The 18,466-nt window shown below is 37.2% G+C and overlaps 3 protein-coding genes across 3 annotated transcripts in view; 2 read left to right on the forward strand and 1 right to left on the reverse strand.

Moving 5' to 3' along the window:
• The window catches only part of LOC107699303 (atlastin-2-like), a 15,405-nt gene extending 3,021 nt beyond the window's left edge, over nucleotides 1-12,384 (forward strand). The window contains exons 2-13 of the mRNA XM_016500515.1: nucleotides 2,499-2,836; nucleotides 3,839-3,973; nucleotides 4,062-4,166; nucleotides 4,252-4,302; nucleotides 4,385-4,441; nucleotides 5,393-5,485; nucleotides 5,567-5,705; nucleotides 5,791-5,918; nucleotides 7,355-7,411; nucleotides 7,863-7,934; nucleotides 8,289-8,720; nucleotides 11,472-12,384. Coding sequence (XP_016356001.1) covers nucleotides 2,499-2,836; nucleotides 3,839-3,973; nucleotides 4,062-4,166; nucleotides 4,252-4,302; nucleotides 4,385-4,441; nucleotides 5,393-5,485; nucleotides 5,567-5,705; nucleotides 5,791-5,918; nucleotides 7,355-7,411; nucleotides 7,863-7,934; nucleotides 8,289-8,720; nucleotides 11,472-11,591 — 1,727 coding nt within the window. The 3' untranslated portion in view covers nucleotides 11,592-12,384. The remainder of the gene's footprint in view (nucleotides 1-2,498; nucleotides 2,837-3,838; nucleotides 3,974-4,061; nucleotides 4,167-4,251; nucleotides 4,303-4,384; nucleotides 4,442-5,392; nucleotides 5,486-5,566; nucleotides 5,706-5,790; nucleotides 5,919-7,354; nucleotides 7,412-7,862; nucleotides 7,935-8,288; nucleotides 8,721-11,471) is intronic.
• Nucleotides 12,385-13,437: 1,053 nt separating this feature from the next.
• Nucleotides 13,438-17,040, forward strand: LOC107699305 (coiled-coil domain-containing protein 110-like). Its single transcript, XM_016500517.1, has 3 exons — nucleotides 13,438-13,477; nucleotides 13,567-15,330; nucleotides 16,599-17,040. The coding sequence occupies exons 2-3, from the start codon at nucleotides 13,587-13,589 to the stop codon at nucleotides 16,646-16,648; spliced, it is 1,794 nt and encodes a 597-aa protein (XP_016356003.1). The 5' UTR covers nucleotides 13,438-13,477; nucleotides 13,567-13,586; the 3' UTR covers nucleotides 16,649-17,040.
• LOC107699304 (lymphocyte-specific helicase-like) overlaps nucleotides 16,922-18,466 on the reverse strand; it is a 10,476-nt gene continuing 8,931 nt past the window's right edge. Inside the window, exons 20-23 of the mRNA XM_016500516.1 lie at nucleotides 17,857-18,016; nucleotides 17,629-17,725; nucleotides 17,434-17,510; nucleotides 16,922-17,305 (exon numbers count right to left, since the gene is read on the reverse strand). Of these exons, the coding sequence (XP_016356002.1) occupies nucleotides 17,214-17,305; nucleotides 17,434-17,510; nucleotides 17,629-17,725; nucleotides 17,857-18,016 (426 nt within the window). The 3' untranslated portion in view covers nucleotides 16,922-17,213. The remainder of the gene's footprint in view (nucleotides 17,306-17,433; nucleotides 17,511-17,628; nucleotides 17,726-17,856; nucleotides 18,017-18,466) is intronic.

An 18,466-nucleotide genomic window follows, 5' to 3' on the forward strand; every position in this document is an offset into this window, starting at 1 on the left:
AGTGTTTTGTTAGTTTGGTGTGTTTCCTCGTTTTGATGTCGCCACGTCTCAGTGCTTTTATGAAGAGAGCGCATCAAGAACCGGGTTGACCGGGTACTTGGTACCACTGGTACTTTTAAAAAAACCTGGTACTGTAATGTTTTAATTTTTTTAGTACCGACTTGGTACCGAAGTACCGGGTCTTTTGACAACACTACAGTACACACACACACGTTATGTAAACAAAAACTTATTTTGGACGCGATTAATCGCGATTAATCTTTTGACAGCACTGCTTTGCCTATTATTAGTTTTTAAAAATGGCAACATTTCCACATTGGAATTATTTAAGAGTAAACAAAAAACAATATGACAGAATTATGTATGTTAGTAGCACCTTCAAGGGATAGTTCACCCAAAAATGAAAATTCTGTCATTAATTACTCACCCTCATGTCGTTCCAAACCCGTAAGACCTTTGTTCATCTTCGGAACACAATTTAAGATATTTTTGATGAACTCTGAGAGCTTTCTGCCCCTCCATAGACAGCAACGCAACTACTACGATCAAGGTCCAGAAACGTAGCAAGGACATTGTTAAAATAATCCATGTGACATCAGTAATTCAACCGTAATTTTACGAAGCTGCGCGAATACTTTTTGTGCGCAAAGAAAACAAAAATAATGACTTTATTCAATGATTTCTTCTCAGCACCACGCGCATGTCAATAATAAATAATTAGTTAACAAACTTACTATGAACGATACTACTACTACAGTATTTATTATTCATAGTTAAATTTCATTCAAACATTTAGTGTTACATTTTTCAAATTTTTTTTTTTTTTAGCATTTGTTAACATTAGTGCTGTGAATAACTGTGAATAACAACTGTATTTTAAAATAACTAAAATTAAAAGATGAATAAATATGTTTCGCATGTTAGCCAGTGCATTAACTAACAAATGCAGTCATGCTGTCCTATATCATTTTATGTCCTGACATAAGGAAGAAGTTAATTTAAAATTATAGTTTACTATAAACTATAATTTAATAATATAGTATTTTTAGTTGGCTCCTCTTTCTATATTTCACTCTTTGTTGAGTTTAACAACATCGCACAAACTCTCGTGAGTTGTATATCATTATGTAGTCATGCAACTTTTTAATATATTATATCAAGTATTAAGTGTAATATAAGTCATAATCTGGATTGCATAATCCGATTCCAAAAATTAAGCACTTTTGAATAGATTACATATTAAAATGCTCATAAGCAGATTACAGTTACTTTTTATGGATTACATATTATTTCACACAGTAGCAGTATATTATATTGATAATGTATTGATTCTCCCCAGTTCTTTTTTTCTTTAAACATTTTCTGTCTAAATGTACCAACCACTTATGAGACTAATAATTATGCAGATTACTAAACACTGCTGATGCATAGCTGTGAAATGCTGTCTTCATCATATCCAGTGATCTTCATTAATTATTAATATTGGACGTCTGGACAAAAACATTTAAAACCTGGAAGACTTCAGTCATGTTTTCATGTTTACTAATGTTTGTTCATGTAATGCAGGGATTCCCAAGCCTTTTTTTTTGTGATCAGAACCACTTTGGCCCATTTATAATTTATATTTAAACTGAGTATTCACCAATTATTCGGTCTGGGCAGTATGAGTGTGGCACAAATCTGTATTGGCCTGTACTTGAAGCAGTTTTGAATGGACTGTCCCCTCTTCAGTGTGTCCTTGGTGTGTGTTTGCTCACACTGACACTGCTTGACTCTGTTCCAGCGGCTCTGCTTGACTGGCCGTGAGCCTGAAGAGACCAGAGCAAAGGGGAGAGAGGGTGTTTGTTTTGTGTTACATGTGTCTTAACCAGAGGACAAAAATGACCAAATTTAGCCCTGTGGCCGAAGGGATCTAGGCTTATCGCAGCTCATGGATAAAGTGCATGGGGTTAAAACAGAGACCCACACTCCTGGAATAGAAAGTGACCGCAGTAATGAGCTGCTAGTGAAGTGCTGAAAAGCAAATCTGGAAACGTCACAAAACCCGTGTCTGACCAACAAGGACTTGGTCTCAATATGTGGATTTTTCTCATCCATGCTTGTTTGGCCATTATTGCACAGCAAAAGAGGACATTGTGACTATTATGTTTGACTTTTTAAACAGTGATGAATTTAAGGTTGAAGCTGCCACAAGATTGTTTTTAAATGTTAAAAATTATTCAAATGTACAAATTACCAGTGTTATTTTAGTATTATTTATATACTGTTCTAGTTTTATTAACATTTTGAAATAGCTTTTATTTTTATATTTTAAATATATTAGATACATATAAATATATATATGCTTCAGCTTAAACTAATTAGAAAATGAAATGTGAAAGTTGAAGTTTTTCCATCTAATATTTATATTTTATTTTATTGTAGCTTTATTGCAGTTATCAAAATGTTTGTAATAGTTGCAGTTAATGACCTTTCAGATTACCCTGTTTTTCCCCCAGATATGACCGGTGTGGAAGATGTTCCATTGTGCCGCCCCGTTGAGGCGTTGAGCTCACTGGAGGAGTTCAGCTCTGATACTAATGGAGTGGCACCGTGTGCTGCAGCAGAAGAGCTTGAGCCGGAGGAGGACCCAGTTCCTGAGGGGGCTCGCCCTATCCAAATTGTGATTGCGAATGAGGATGATCATAAGTTTGAGTTGGATGCCACTGCGTTGGAAAAAATCCTGATGCAGGAACATTTGAAGGATCTCAACGTGGTTGTGGTGTCTGTGGCCGGTGCCTTTCGCAAGGGGAAGTCCTTCCTGCTGGACTTCATGCTGCGTTACATGCATAATCAGGTTAGAACGAATCCCCTTCTACTGATCTAAGTGTATGAGTAGTTAATAAATGGACATAATTTAAGTTTTTAAAATAAAATGTGTATATTTGTAAATGAGAAATACTGTTTATCATGAAACCCCTCTGTTTCAGCACTGGTCTTTCACACCTTAGATCTGAAAAAGACTCCAGAAATGGGCGTGTAAAACTGTGGAAAAGTGGGAGTGTAGGAGGAGAAAACAACCAATAAAACACAGATCTACAACACACTCATTATACAGACAAATTAATATTAAAATATCTTTAAAACAGAAAGAATAAAGGCAGTCACTTGCTTCATGAATTGATGAGAAAAGATTGTTTCTTTTTAGATATGTAAATTGATTATTCAGTCATTAATGAAGTTTGTTTTAGAATTAGAATTTCAATCCACATTTTAATTAGTTTCTGTATTTCACAATGAGAATATTTGATGTGTTTAAGTGAAAAATCTAATGGTTGATTTTGTTTTTCACTGTAAAGGGAAAACGCATACAATGACTAATAAACAATATTTTCACAATAAAACAAGAACATTAGTATTTTTAATTATTTTAATCAAAATTCTTTAATGTTCTAAATTGTTTAAATGTTTTCTAAATATTTTGTATTTTCCCATCTTATCAGCAACTATTTGCAATAAAACAATACACAAAATAACAAATTATTAAACTGAGGAAAAACATTTATTGGCCCTTTTTTTTTTTTTGTGAGGACAGTAAAATGACACGTCAACCACCCATATGCATTTAAATATGTGAGGCATGAGTGCTCTCACATATCTGTTAAAAATAAGTCTATCTGAATTCTCATTCCTGAGAACAAGTTCCTGATGACTCCTATCATTGACATGTCTTAATTTGCGGGCCGCGTCCTGCATGTATAAAACCAGCTAGGTCACATGGATGTGAGTGTGCATGCTTTATTAGGTACATTTCAGAGCCTTCACATGAACAATGTCTTTTGTCTCTGTGTCTTTGTAGTCATCTGAGTCATGGATGGGAGGAGACGATGAGCCACTGACTGGTTTCTCCTGGAGGGGAGGCTGTGAGAGAGAGACCACGGGAATCCAGGCCTGGAGTGAGGTGTTTGTTGTGGAAAAGGAAGACGGAACTAAGGTGGATGGGCTTTTACTTGAAGTTGTGTATTATCTCACTGTCAAGATATGTTGACTGTGTGATGAGACTAATCTCTGTGTATCTGAAGGTGGCTGTTCTGCTGGTGGACACTCAGGGAGCCTTTGACAGTCAGTCCACCATCAAAGACTGTGCCACAGTTTTTGCTCTGAGCACCATGACCAGCTCTGTGCAGGTGTGTTGAAGCACATTAGTGATGCTCAAGACTTTAAATAATAATTTTGGCATATTAAGCGACCTAGCAATCTTGTTTGTTTTAGGTTTATAATCTTTCTCAGAATATCCAAGAAGATGATTTGCAGCATCTCCAGGTAGCAGCTTTCTTTGTTGGTGTACACTGTTAGTTAGTGTTAATAGTGTGTGAGAGATAGTAACCTCATGTGTGTTTTATAGCTGTTCACAGAATATGGTCGACTTGCAATGGAGGAGATATATGAGAAACCATTTCAGGTAGAAAAGCTGATCATTTTCATACTGAGTACACAACATGGCCACAAATCAACCTGTGCTTAGGGCAAAAATTGACACATGTACCCCAGATATTAAAAATATTGAGGCAACTTTACAGCCAACTTTTTTTTTTTTTTAAATCATATCGTTTGTTTTGGTGGGTTGTATGTGAAGTATTTGTTGTGTTTTATATTACTAGAAAGGGGGCCGGATACTGACTTTTAATACTGCCTGTTGCTCAAAAGTTTGGGGTCAGATTTATTTTGTTTTATGTATTTTTATTATATACATTTTTGAAGGAAGTTTTATTCAGCAAGGACACATTAAATTGATCAAAAGGGACAGTAAATAAATTTTTATAATGTTACAGAAGATTTCCAATAAATGTTGTTCTTTTGATTTTCACCAAAGATCATCTTTTCCACAAAAATATTAAGCATCAAAATTATTTTCAACATTAATAATAAGAAGAAATGTTTCTTGAGCAGCAAATCATCATATTAGAATGATTTTTGAAGGATCATGTGACTCTGAAGACTGGAGTAATGATGCTAAAAATTCAGCTTTGCATCACAGGAATAAATTACATTTTATTAGTAAATGGAAATGGAAAACATGTTTTGAAAACAAACTGTTTTTTGATCACATAATTGCAGCCTGGGTGGTCTTAAGAGACATTTTTCAAAAAATTGTTTGTGTAATTGTTTGTGATGAAGCAATACATTTTTCATACCAAAACTATGAAATATTGTTGATACTGAGGGATGGCTTTCTTTATTCTCTAATAAAAATGAATGAGCTGTTACCTGAATAAATTGGGCATCTGAGCAATTGTCACACATCATTTTCAGTAAAAGAGCATTTAGGCATTTTGTTTGAAGACTTTATGCATGTCTTTTGTTTTTCTAATTTGTGGGAATACCTTCACTTTTCTTCTTTACTGTCTTCTAGAAACTATTGTTTCTGATCAGAGACTGGTGTTACCCATACGAGCATGACTATGGGCTCAAAGGAGGGAATCACTTTTTGGAACGGAGACTACAGGTGCGATGAAGCACAGAACAGATAAAGACTGCTTCAGCATGTTGAACGGAGTGTGAGTTGTGTATTATTTGTTCTGTATAGGTGAAGCAGAATCAACACGAAGAGCTGCAGAACGTTAGGAAACATATTCACAGCTGTTTCTCCAGCTTAGGCTGCTTTCTGCTGCCACATCCAGGTCTGAAGGTGGCCACCAACCCTCACTTTGATGGCAGACTGAGAGGTCGGTACAGTTTTTCTCTCAGACACAGACATGCACATGCACGTTTAAACTGTAGGCCCATCATGACATTATTTTTCTTTTGCAGACATTAATGATGAGTTCAAGAAGCAGCTGCAGAATCTAGTGCCTTTACTGCTGGCACCAGAGAACCTGGTAGAGAAAGAGATCGGTGGAGCTAAAGTCACGTGCAGAGACCTGCTGGAGTATTTCAAGGTCAGATTTGATTAGTTGAGCTGCAATGACAGCTGTAAACACAAATCAGATCAGGTGTTAATTGTGTCAGGATTGAAACTGAAGAGGCTCTATTCAAGTGTTCCTGTAGAGTTAGTGCAGCAAATGATGCAAGTCTTTATTGCTACTAGAGCAATAAACTTATTTTTTCATCAAGTCAATTATTAATCACACTAAACAATTATTATGTCAAGAAATATAGCCTGGCAATTGTCTGTTTACAGTTGTCAAGCAACATTAATGTAGAATTGAGTTGTTGTGAGATCACTGGTGTGCTTTTTAAAGTATCATCATTGAACATGTTTCATCCAATCAGATTGTATTTCCAGAACATTTAAAGGGGTGGTTGACTGCGATTTCACTTTTTTAACGTTGGTGTGTAATTTTGCTGTTTAAGCATAATATCTGCAAAAGTTCAGTGCAAACGGATATATCGTCTTTTAAAATTATGGCAGTTTAATGCCTACAAAAACGTCTCGTAGGGACTACAACGAACTACTTCCCGGATTCGTGGAATTCGGACATCACAAACCCAGATAAACCCCGCCCTCGGGAAAAGGCAGCAAAGGGGGCGAGGCCATGCTGCGCTGCTTTAGAGAAGAGGAAGAGAAAACTAGGGGTGCACGTAAAAATCTATTCATATATGAATCGCGATTCTGTCTTCTAACGATTCCAATGGATTCACAAGTTTCAAAATCAATGTTCTAAAGCAGCGGTTCTCAATACTGTTCCTCGTGTCGCCCTGTATTAAACTTTATTAAACTGTATTAAAGCTTTACTCCGGATAAAACTGTATATTAAAAGCTAATAGAAGCAGTAGCATTTACAAATAACAGCGTATCTAAAAGTATGAGACAACAACAAACAAAAATCTTAGAAGCTAACATAAGCAGTAGCATTTACAAATAACAGCGTATCTAAAAGTATGAGACAACAACAAACAAAAAACATACCATTAAGAGCCATGCTTGCACAGGTTCTGCGCGATCCTCTTCAATAATATTCTCTGGGTCTCAGTCGAGCTCAAATTGATAAGCAATAAAGACGACGCCATTACTTACAATACAACCAGAGCACATGCCGCTGAGGAGAGGGGGCGGGACGTTTAGACGTGCACCAGAGGCGGTTTAGCCAATCACAACACACTGGGCTAGCTAACCAATCAGAGCCCATCGCCTATTTCTGAGGGAGGGGCTTCATAAAAGCAGGAAATGATCAGCGCGTTTATAGGAGAAGGGACAGAGCGGTGTGTAATAAAGGTAAATTATGTGAAAAATAATGCGGGTTTTTTTTTTTACGAAGCATTAACACATGTTAGACTGCACCCCATAAACACAATCAAGCCTAGAAAAAAAACCAGTCAACCACCCCTTTAATGCTTATGAACATCCAAATGTTTTTTTTCCCCCCGTTTGTAGGCATATATTAAAATCTATCAAGGGGAGGAGCTTCCACATCCTAAATCCATGTTGCAGGTGTGTTGCCCTTAATCTTTAATGTCAAAAACAGTAATATTATGAAACATTTAAAATAATTTAAAATAACTATAATAAAATGTTTTCTATTTGAATGTATTTTATTCCTTTGGCAAAGCTAAATTCAGCATCCTTACTCCAGACTTCTGTCACATGATCCTTCAGAAATCATTTTGATATTTGCTGCTCAAGAAACATTTTTTATTATCAGTGGTGAAAACAGTTGTGCAGCTTAATGTTTGTGGAAACTGATAATTTTTCATTATTCTTTTGAATAGAAAGTTCAAAATAGCAGTATTATTTAAACATTTTTAGTAACATTATACATGTCTTTACTGTCACTTTTGATTAATTTGAAGTATAAATGGCTTAAAAAAGCTTACTGAACCCAAACTTTTGCACGGTAGTCTATATGAAAGTGTTAAATGCCCACTGTGCCTCTTTTACTCAGGCAACTGCTGAAGCGAACAACCTGACAGCTGTCGGTGGAGCGAAAGACACTTATAACAGAACCATGGAGCAGGTAGAGTTACTTTGAGCTGCTAATTTTGCATCTGTTTGACAGAAACATGCATGTAGACAAATTGCAAGTGGTGTGAGTAAAATGCATCCTGCATATCAAAGTTCTTTATTTTCTAAATGGATCATGGATGGAGAGGGACCTCAGTTCTCAGTAAATATAGCAGGAGCGTGACGTGAGATGAGCTAGCCTATATAACTGAAAATAACTTGAGGCCATTGCACTAAAATAGTAGGTTTGGCCTAGATAACTCAAAATACAGAGATGCCTGTTATGGTTTAATCATTTCTAGAATACATGCGTCTGGTGATTAGGAAATGATTTTGAGCTTATATTTTTGTTGTGTGTATGTCACAGGTATGTGGAGGTGACAAACCATACATCGCCCCTGTTGACCTTCAGCGCTATCACGAAGAGTTTAAGAAAACCTCCTTGCAACAGTTTTGCGCGGTGAAGAAAATGGGCGGCGTGGAGTTCAGTCAGCGCTACCAGCAGCAGTTAGAGACTGAGCTGGATGAAGTGTACATGAATTTCGTGAAACACAATGAAAGCAAGAACATTTTCTATGCAGCCAGAACTCCGGCCACCCTGTTTGCCGTCATGTTTGTTACCTATATGGTCTCCACAGTAGCAGGTTTCATTGGGCTATCAGTGATCGCGGCTCTGGCCAGTCTGGTGATGGGGGTGTCGCTGCTGTCGTTGTGTGCCTGGGCATATGTCAGATACTCGGGAGAGTATCGAGAAGTGGGTGTGGCGATAGACCTCATAGCAGAGGCCCTGTGGGAACAGGTGAGTTATGCTTCCTGGATGGCTGGGCCTATTCTACAATATTGTTGTTTCAGTTGCTTTCCTGTCGACATTTGTGTTCATCCCATCCTATAAACCTTTCACTTCTAGTCCTGTCATAACCCACTTTTCTAAAGCTGAGGAAGTAATTTGACTCCCCATTGATAGCAGTTGTAAAGAGGGCAGCATTGTCCTGGGCCCTGAGACAGTGGGGGCCCATGAAACTCCTCTGTAGTATAACTTACTCATGTAGTCCAGACAAGAAAGGGCCCACCCAAAAACAAATGTTGTCCCAGGACCTGTGCATTTTAGAACAAACCTTGATTCTAATGCCAGGTTTTCAACTGAGGTGCTTTACTGAGACTGAGTCTTGCTATTAGACTATAATAGTATGTAGAGATTTGTTTCTTGATTAACTTTTTGCATTACTATTGCTCTTATTTGGGGTTAAAGGGTTAGTTCACCAACAAAAGAAAAGTGTTATTTACTCATTTACCCTCATGTCATTTCAAACCCATAAGATCTTCGAATAAGAAATGAGAAATAGTGATGGGCGCTTTCAAAGCACTGCTTCATGAAGCTTCGAAACTTTTGTGAATCAGTTGTTTTCGAAACAGTGGTTCGGAGCACGTGTCAAACTGCCAAAGTCACATGATTTCAGTAAACAAGGCTTCATTACGTCATAACTGTTTCGAAACATTTCGAAATTTCAATGGTTCGCCGTTGGGGGGCGATCTCTATAAACCCGTGAATCATGCAAGTTCATTGTGATCGCCCCCCAGCGGCGAACCATTGAACCATGGTTTTTACCTGATCTCAGATCAGTTTAATCAATTTGTTGACATTTTTAACGAGACATTTGTGTAATTAAAAGGATGAGAAGTAGTTCATAGTCTCTTACTGGCCTCTATATACAATCTCTCCACAAAACAAACAACATAAGCCCTGCAAATTAATATAAAATATTTGAAAAACCACATATCAGACTGACACTTCATGTTTAATTGTATGTTATTATTTGTATTGCATTTAATGTATTACACTTTCAATAAAACATTTGCAATTTGGCTGTTTTTATGCATGTTTTAGCCTGAGTTTTTGTTGCATTTACACACTTTTGACCAGCAGGTGTTACAAGCGTGTAGTGTTTCGAGTGCTTCGAAACAGTGAACCATTTTGTGAAGCAATTGGTTCAGTTGATTTGAAGCTTCGAAAAGGTTTGTTTCTCCCATCACTAATGAGAAATATTTTTAATGAAACCTGAAAGATTCTGTTGCTGCCATTGGAAGCAGGGCTGGGAAAGTAAATTGATGAATTGCGAATCGAGAAATAATTTTGCGATTTATTTTTTATTTATTTTTTATTTTTCCGAATGCATCGTGATTCTCTCATATTGATTCTGAGCTCGGTTTTTAACAGCAGATGGCACTGCTTGCTTTAGCAACAGCCGTACGCTGCTTGCTTCCAATTCCTTATACAAACTTGAACCTAATATAATCATAAAGGCTGAAACGATTTACAATGGTGTTCACAGTGGGCTGTTTACACATTAATCTTGCGTCATAAAAGCATTCTGAGCTGAGATGCAAGTACATGACTCGTTAAAAACTAGATTAGAGTGCAATCTGCTGTTAACAGTAAAATTCAGAATTCAGTCTAGAGAGAACCGCGACGCCTTCAGAAAATCTCAGAATCGATCCACTAATCGCGATGCATCTATTTATCATCGCGGTCCTAATCGAAAGTGCATTTTACCAAAACTTTGATGCTCCAAAAAGTTCATAAAGACATTGTAAATCAAGCTGTTTAATTCAAGTCACAACATGCTTTAAATGATGAAAATATAATTTTCAAATACAGCAGTTGTCACTTTAGAAAACTTTGATTAAACCACTCTATTCTTTTATGATTTTGTCATAACATTTTAGAAGTGTCAAAAGTTTTGGTGGATTAAAAGACTAGGAGGGACAGAAAACTCAGATTTCATTTAAAATATCTTCATTTGTGTTTTAAAGATGAATTATTGTCTTATGGGTTTGGAACATCATGAGGGTCAGTAAATGATGACAGAATTTAAACTTTTGGGTGAACTATCCCTTTAAGGATTTGAACAGACGCTTGACCTTAAAGGGGTCATATGATGCTTTTAAAGATCATTATTTTGTGTATTTGGTGTAACAGAATATGTTGACATGCTTTAATGTTCAAAAAACACATTCTTTTTCAAATACTGTACATTATTGTAGGTCCTCTATGCCCCGAACACTCCAAAGAGAAAGGAAAACTTGAAATCGCATCATATTTAAGTCCAGGGTTCTCATTCTCATGGAAAAACTGGAAATATCAAGGAATTTATTTGTCCCAGACTTGAAAAAAAAAAAAATGAAGTTAATAAAATCTCATGACTTAAAATCAAGGCATGGGCATTTTTTATGTACTAAAAATACACGTTCAGCTATTATTTCATCTGTTAGACTGCTGTTTGTGAGTGCAGTTTTAAAACTATTATTAAAAAATCCAGCAAATGACTGGAAAAGACATGGACATACAAAACTTTGAGTTACTTCAATCAACCAGGCTTTGATGAAGGTAAAAAGTTCCAGTCCATTTATGAGAAAGCCATATCTAGGGATTTGACTCCTGTGACCTGTAAACAGCCACTCAGGACACACTAGCAACCACTCGGCAACAGGCTAGAAACTGTTCAAGCACCATTAAAGTTTTTGTTGTTTTTCCCCTTTTTGTTGATTCTAGGTGCTGAAGCCACTAACTGAGCAATACATGGAAGAAAATGTCCGACAGACTGTTGTGAACTCTATAAGAGCCACACTAACAAATCAGGTGACACAAGCTACAAAGTTGAAGACCAACTGACAGTTTGCTATGCCTTATCTGCCCCGTGTTTGAACAATCACTGCTTTTATGTTTTGTAGTTTCTGTGATGTTTGGTCATGTAGACTCTAACCAAAGTTTACAGCATACTTTACCCTGACCAGTATACACACCGACATGCTGACTGACACTGTAACAGCAACGGACATCAGTACAAATGCTCATAAATTCAGGTTTAATCATCAGGTATACATGCAGCTTTGGATTTCTCTTGGTTTGAGGGATTATTCAGGGAAGCACTACAAATGTTTTACAATCTGAAAGTGAATTTCAACAGTAGATGTTTAATCCCTTATATGCTCAACGGTTGAATTACTGCTCTCAGTGGATGATCCGTAGCATTTTCCATTTCGCCTTCTAGCACACACTCAGTTACTCGGTGTGAAAACGTTATAGCATTTTGCTGGATTTCTTGTGAGGTATTTTTAGAGCCTTTAAGGAATGCTGAAGTTGTAAATCCATCCAAGACACCCCTCTATTGGGCCTCTTTCTGTACAGTGTTGTTTTTGACTATCATAGCCTCATGCATGTAAATGAGTGTACAAATATCATCTGTAGATCGCAAGAGGATTTAATGTACAATGTTTTGAGATGAGTATGAATGTGACGCTGTATTTGCCTTTTGTTGTACTTCAGAGCACCTTTCATTGTGCGCAGTCTTCTGACACAAGGGAGTGCTCACGAGAAGACTTGATTTGTCAGTCTTTTAAGGTTATGCCATGTAATTTTTTTTTTAAACAATTAAACTATTTAAAAATTTGCGTTTCTGGTTCCTTCAGGATTATTTAGGAAGCAATTGCTTATGTGCTTTATATAAAGACAGCACAAAATAAACACTCTACAGTAAGCTTCCATATGTTAACAATGTTTATTTTTGTATTCAAGTTCAAATTAATTTGAATTTGACATTTTTTTAAACGTGAATTTGGAATAAACAGTAGTGTATTTAACTATTAACCTAGATTCTGTTTTTTTCTTCTCTTAAATCTTTACACCGCAAGTACAACAGAAACAACCACCACCAAAACTCAGTGTACCTGCAGGCTGATTTGCTATGCTGCATTTCTACAGTAATACTGAAATCTATTACAAATCTAAAAATGAAATACTATCAGATTTAGCTGAACACCTACACCGGTGTTAATCTTTTAATTCATTACTGTTTATACAAATACGGAAAACTTAAAACCAGTTTTTTACTGTAATATCAATATGGACCATGAAACATATGGTTGATTTTAGGCATATGGAATTTTTGGTAGTTTTAGTGCATTTTATATTGGCCAAGCTGAACGTTGGTAAGGAAAACTGAAGAGGTTTGAAAAAGAGACCTACAGTAAGAATTCAGAAATGGGTCCAAGCGATTATAAATGAAAAAAAATAAAAATAATAATAAATGCCATACGAGTATTGTTGGCTCCTAATGCATTAACTAATTATCCCTTATTGTAAAGTGTTAACTAAAAATGTATTTATTAAATAAAACTACAAAATTCTAACCAAAGGCAAATATATATTTATTTAATAACAAAAAAAAAAAAAAAAATTTTTTAATTAGATGCTTCCTCAATTTTATTAAGTTTCCCAGTCTTGCGACATACCAAAACTGCTGGCCAAGTTTGAGTTGAGCCTCACCAGTGTGATAATAGCTGCTTTTGTTCTGGCGACGCTAACGTTAGTCATTCAAGCGGAACCGGTTCGGTTCAAAACCATTTTTATAACGTCTTTTTCCTAGCGCTTAGCGTTGCCAGCATTGGTCCTGTTACTATGGCGACAGACATTTTAAAACGTTTTGAACAATGGGGATTGAGAGGCACAGTAGGCTCCTGTCGCAGTCCGTTTGGATGCTGGGGAGTAACGCAAGTAAGGTAAGGGCTCATTTCAACATCTATGAAGTGCTTATTTGAAGTAAATCTCGAACACCATTGCCTAAACGACTTGCCTGGATTTCTTACAGTACAAACAAACTCAACTCAGATGGACCTGGACGTTAAACAGACTAGAAGATGTATGCACAAGTGTAAACTTGATAGCATTCACGACACGCAGCAGGACTGTGACAGACCAGTTCCTGCTAAGTTGGGCACCCGTCAGCCAGAAGCCATCAGCAGTGAAATGCAATCAAATGACAAAGAGCTGCTGTTTAGTCGGTGGAAGAAAGGACAAGAACTCCCTGCTAAATCCCAGCATGCTGCAGCGGATACGCTTGAAAACAGGTTCTTGAAAGTGCGACAGAGTTTACTGCGAAACACAAATGAAAATGTCAGTCATGATTTTAATGAGCAAGCAATTGAATCCCTGCAAAGTATTCTAGCAGGAGCAGATCTGCTGAAAAAAGAAGAGGCTATGATGGTGTCAAAATATGATTTCCACATGGATCATAAAGCCTTACACCTGCCCTTTGGATACTTTATTAAGTCTAATTCAACACGGTCTGTTGAATGTTCCTCAAACCCATCCAAAGCAGTTTTGAAGGAAATATCAAAGGGCCGAGAAGGAAGCAGAGCTGACAAAAGTTCATCTTCGAAGAGTAAACATCTGGACTTCTTTGAAGTCGTGAAGGAACAACTGCAACAGAAGGACTTGGAGAATCAACATCTTGTCCATTTGTTGTTGGTCAAGCGACAAGAACTGAAAGATATGAAAGAGACGTCGAAGCAAAAAGAGAAGGAAACCCAACTCGTTACTGGAAAGCTGAAGTGTGAGGAACAGAAAAACACCGAAATCACCACCAGGTTTGAGCAAACCTCTGAAGATTTGAAGGAGGAACTCGCTGAAGCCAAAAGTAACAACAAAACGTCTATGAAGCAGCTTAAAGCACTGATGGAGAAATACGAGCGCCTGAAAACACGCGCCAACACCATGAAGGACCAACTCAACGTGGAGCTCAATGAGAAAAAGAGCTGTCAAAAAGCATTGAGGAAGCTCCAGCAGATGTCTCAAGAGCTGCTAACCAAGCAGAAACTTCTGGAGGAGCAAAGAGATGTAGCAGACCGAGATCTGGCTTTATGTAGAGAGACGCTGCAGATGATGGACGCCGAACATAAGAAGAACATCAGCATTCGTCAGAGACTTGAGGAGGAGATATCAGCCACGAGAAGTGAATCTGCAAACCTCAGAGAACATTTACGTCAAGCTCAGGAGAAGAACAAGGAGCTCATTCAGTCGACTCGCTCCAAAGAGTCTGACCATCAGAAGAGCGTTAAGGAATTTCAGGAGGGGATTGAAAAACTGAACGCGGAGTTGGAAAACTGCAAAACAGAAAGAGACCAAGCACTTCAACAGGTGGAGGCTGTGAAATATGAATCGAAACGGATTCACAACAAGCAGAGCGTGGAGATACTTCAGCTGCAGGAGCAGCAGAAAGCCTGTCTGCAGCAGTCCGATGGTCTGAGAAGAGAGTGTGAGACTTTGATGCAGATGCTCAGTAAACTCAAGAGAGACAAGCAAGTCTTGACAGAGAAGTTGGAGAGCGTTCATAAAGAAAAGATGGCAAGCACGAAGGAGGGAGCACGGCTCAAAGAGGCCATTCGACTGCTGGAGCGAGAGAGAGAGGTGCTGTTAGCGGAGATGGAGGACTTGCGAAAGGATTACCTCGGCCTCAGCGACAAGATCACACAGAAAATGGGCCACATGGATGCAGCCGATCCTCCCATGACCATCACTGACGTCACTACAAACCATCAGAGAAATGCTCAGAAGTTCTCACACGCCGATGATGGTATGAGACCCGATTCCTAAAATATGACTTACTAATGAAATTCATGTTTTGCATTTTTATGTTTTAAAGCCCAATTTATTCAAATTGTGTTATAAAGGAGTAAAGTTGAGAAGAAAAATGAATGTATTTTTTTTTTACAATTTTAGTATTTGGTTTGGCCTTTTAATTAAAGCAGCACTCATGCTGCATGAACTCTGACCTGAAATCTAACACTTTCTCAGTGTCACAAACTTATTTGATTAGTAAACTAGAAAAATAGTGCAGAATGTTTTTGAAGAATATTTTTTAATTGCCAGGTTTAAATGGAGAAAAAATAAGCACCACCATTCAAAAGTTTGAGGACAGTAAGACTTTAACAAGAATGCATTAAATGGATCAAAAGTGACAAAGACCTTGATATTACAAAAGATTTAGATTTTAAATAAATGTTTTTTTTTTTACTTTCCATTAAAAAATGTATCATGTTTCCACATTTAAGCACTGGAGTAATGGCTGCTGGAAATTCAGCTTTAAAGGGATAGTTCACCCAAAAATGAAAATGCTATTAATTACTCACCCTCATGTCGTTCTAAACCTGCAAGTCCTTTGTTCATCTTCAGAACACAAATTAAGATATTTCTGATGAAATGCGAGAGCTTTCTGACCCTGCGTAGACAGCAACACAACTGACAAGTTCAAGGCCCAGAAATGTAGTACGTACATCGTTAAAATAGTCCATGTGACACGCATACCACATGCTTGTGTCGTGATACTCTCCTGAATGCGCAGCAAAAACTGACGCAGAAGAGAAGACTTGAATAAAGTCGTTATTTTTATTCTTTGCACAGAGTATGCTCGTAGTTTCATAAAATTACCGTTGAACCGCTGATGTCACATGGACTATTTTTACAATGTCCTAACTACCTTTCTGGGCCTTGAATGCGGTAGTTGCATTGCTGTGTATGGAGGATCAGAATGCTCTCATCACTTCATCAAAAATATCTTTTTGTGTTGCAATGATGAACGAAGGTCTTGCGGGTTTGGAACGACATGAGGGTGAGGATTATGAATTGCATTTTTGTACATTCAATATTTCTATATTATTGCAATATGCAATAAATTGTAATTTGATCAAGTAACTGCAGTATTGCTGCGCATGAGAAATTTTTTTACCAACCCCAAATTTTTGAATGGAAGTGTACATATCCATTAAGTCACACGAAGGCATTCATTATAACTGCATGCATCCTGTCTTTGGAATGAAAATATAATGGTTTTCTTCCCTGCAGTGATTCAGGACATAAGAAGAAAACTAGAAGAGGAGAACCAGCAAAAATGAAATGAATTGTTGGTTTTCTACCACCAGCTATTGTGTGCACATGCACGCTTTCTCCTGTAACAATGTAACATTTCTGCACCAAGTTATTTGAAATGCAAAATTATAGCCCATATTTAAATAAAAACATCACATGCTGTATAGAAAATATTTATTATAATTTTGAAAGCATGAAATATAAAACAAAGTTTGTTCTACAGTATTCTAGAATGTCAAAGTGCTTTGAAGCGGTTTACATGTGCGATTCCTATTCAGTCAACTACATATGAAATGTACAGCAGTATTTACAAAGTAGCCAAAATGTGGGATTCCTGTTTTTTAATGCTAATCCCAAAACAAAAGTTGACATGGCATTGAAAAGAAAGAGACATGTTAAATCTGCTAAAAATCATAACCAAGGATGGACTTATTAAAAGCAGCAGTGGTCAACTTAAAAGTCTAAAATAGAAAAGATCTCAATCTTTGAGTAGAACCAGCAGGCAGCTTTTGGACCAGTTAATGTTGCTTGATCAGTGTGGCAATGATAACTCAACTTTGGCCTAATGGCAGATTTCAAGTGTCAGTGCTTTCAAGACAGACTGATGTCACCACTATCATCTTTGGTCTCAATAACTTTAAACACCCCGTCCTTCTCCCGTTTAACACGCTTCCTGGCTTGATCTGAAAAGGGAGATTTGATTCACATGAGACGGGCATTCAAATGTCAAAGCATTACTATGAAAATCAATATGCAGTGGAATCTACACATTACAAAAGACATTGAGATCTGAGACAAAAAGGACACTTACTCATTAAATCACTACGGTCCAGCAGGATCTCCAGATCTTTGTCACTGATGACCTTTCCTTTAGTGCCTTTCACTGCCCTGCAACAGCATGAATCACATCAGAACAGTCATTGCGATGCAACTTACTACAGAACATAGCAATACTTTGTGATGGATTAAAAGTCTTGTGACAGTCAGATATACAGAATGAATATACCCGTCATAGTCTCTGGACTTCAGCAGTTCCACAAGCTCACTTACATCCACACAGCTCTTGGTCTGGTTGAGCTCTGCTTTAGAACCTTTAAACTTATCTAAAAAGACAAATGTAAGGAGAAAAAGTCAATGGAGAGTCGCAGCAAAAACGCTGATCTTTAAAAAAAATTAATTCAATTCATTAAATCCAAAGGTTGGTAATGTGGCATTTTCTGCAACAGCTCCGTACTTTTGTGAATGACCATCTTCTCTAGCTTTCTCTTGGCAGAGGCTCTCTCCAGGATCTTCTCATCAATGGTGTTGGCCGTAATGAGGCGGTAAACCATCACAGGCTTCGTTTGACCAATACGATGACACCGATCCTGTGCCTGCAAATCCGCCTGAGGATTCTGAAGATGAAATTCATAAAACATATGCTGATAATGAGGCCTTTCATTCAAATCAAAATTAATGAAAGAATAGATGCTTTATCCAACTCTATTCATTTTGCTTTTAAAGCGGCCACAAATTAAGAATTTTTTTCCCTCATGTTAGTTCAGTCAAAATCAGGAAACAAATTACAACAACATGACCATGATTTATAGGGATGTAACGATTCACTCAACTCACGATTCGAATCACGATTTTTTTTTTTACAAAATGAGATTTAAGACAAATTATAAATTAAATGTGTCCTTTTATTAGTGCTTGGACAAAATGCTGCACGTTTCTTTGTGAAATTGAAATACTATAATAATATAGCACTTGCATATTGCTCTTTTGTTGGTTTTGATTAATTGTCCTCATTTGTAAGTCGCTTTAGATAAAAGCATCTGCTAAATAAAAATTTAAATATAGGC

The sequence above is a fragment of the Sinocyclocheilus anshuiensis genome, unplaced genomic scaffold (genome assembly GCF_001515605.1).
Source record: "Sinocyclocheilus anshuiensis isolate Anshui unplaced genomic scaffold, SAMN03320099.WGS_v1.1 scaffold450, whole genome shotgun sequence".
Taxonomy (NCBI): Eukaryota; Metazoa; Chordata; class Actinopteri; order Cypriniformes; family Cyprinidae; genus Sinocyclocheilus; species Sinocyclocheilus anshuiensis.

Bases quoted from the DNA above. Each gene is read 5' to 3' on its own strand.
- LOC107699305 (XM_016500517.1), top strand. From the start codon at position 13,587: ATGGACCTGGACGTTAAACAGACTAGAAGATGTATGCACAAGTGTAAA. The intron at 15,331-16,598 runs GTATGAGACCCG...TCTTCCCTGCAG, and splicing joins GTTCTCACACGCCGATGATG to TGATTCAGGACATAAGAAGA.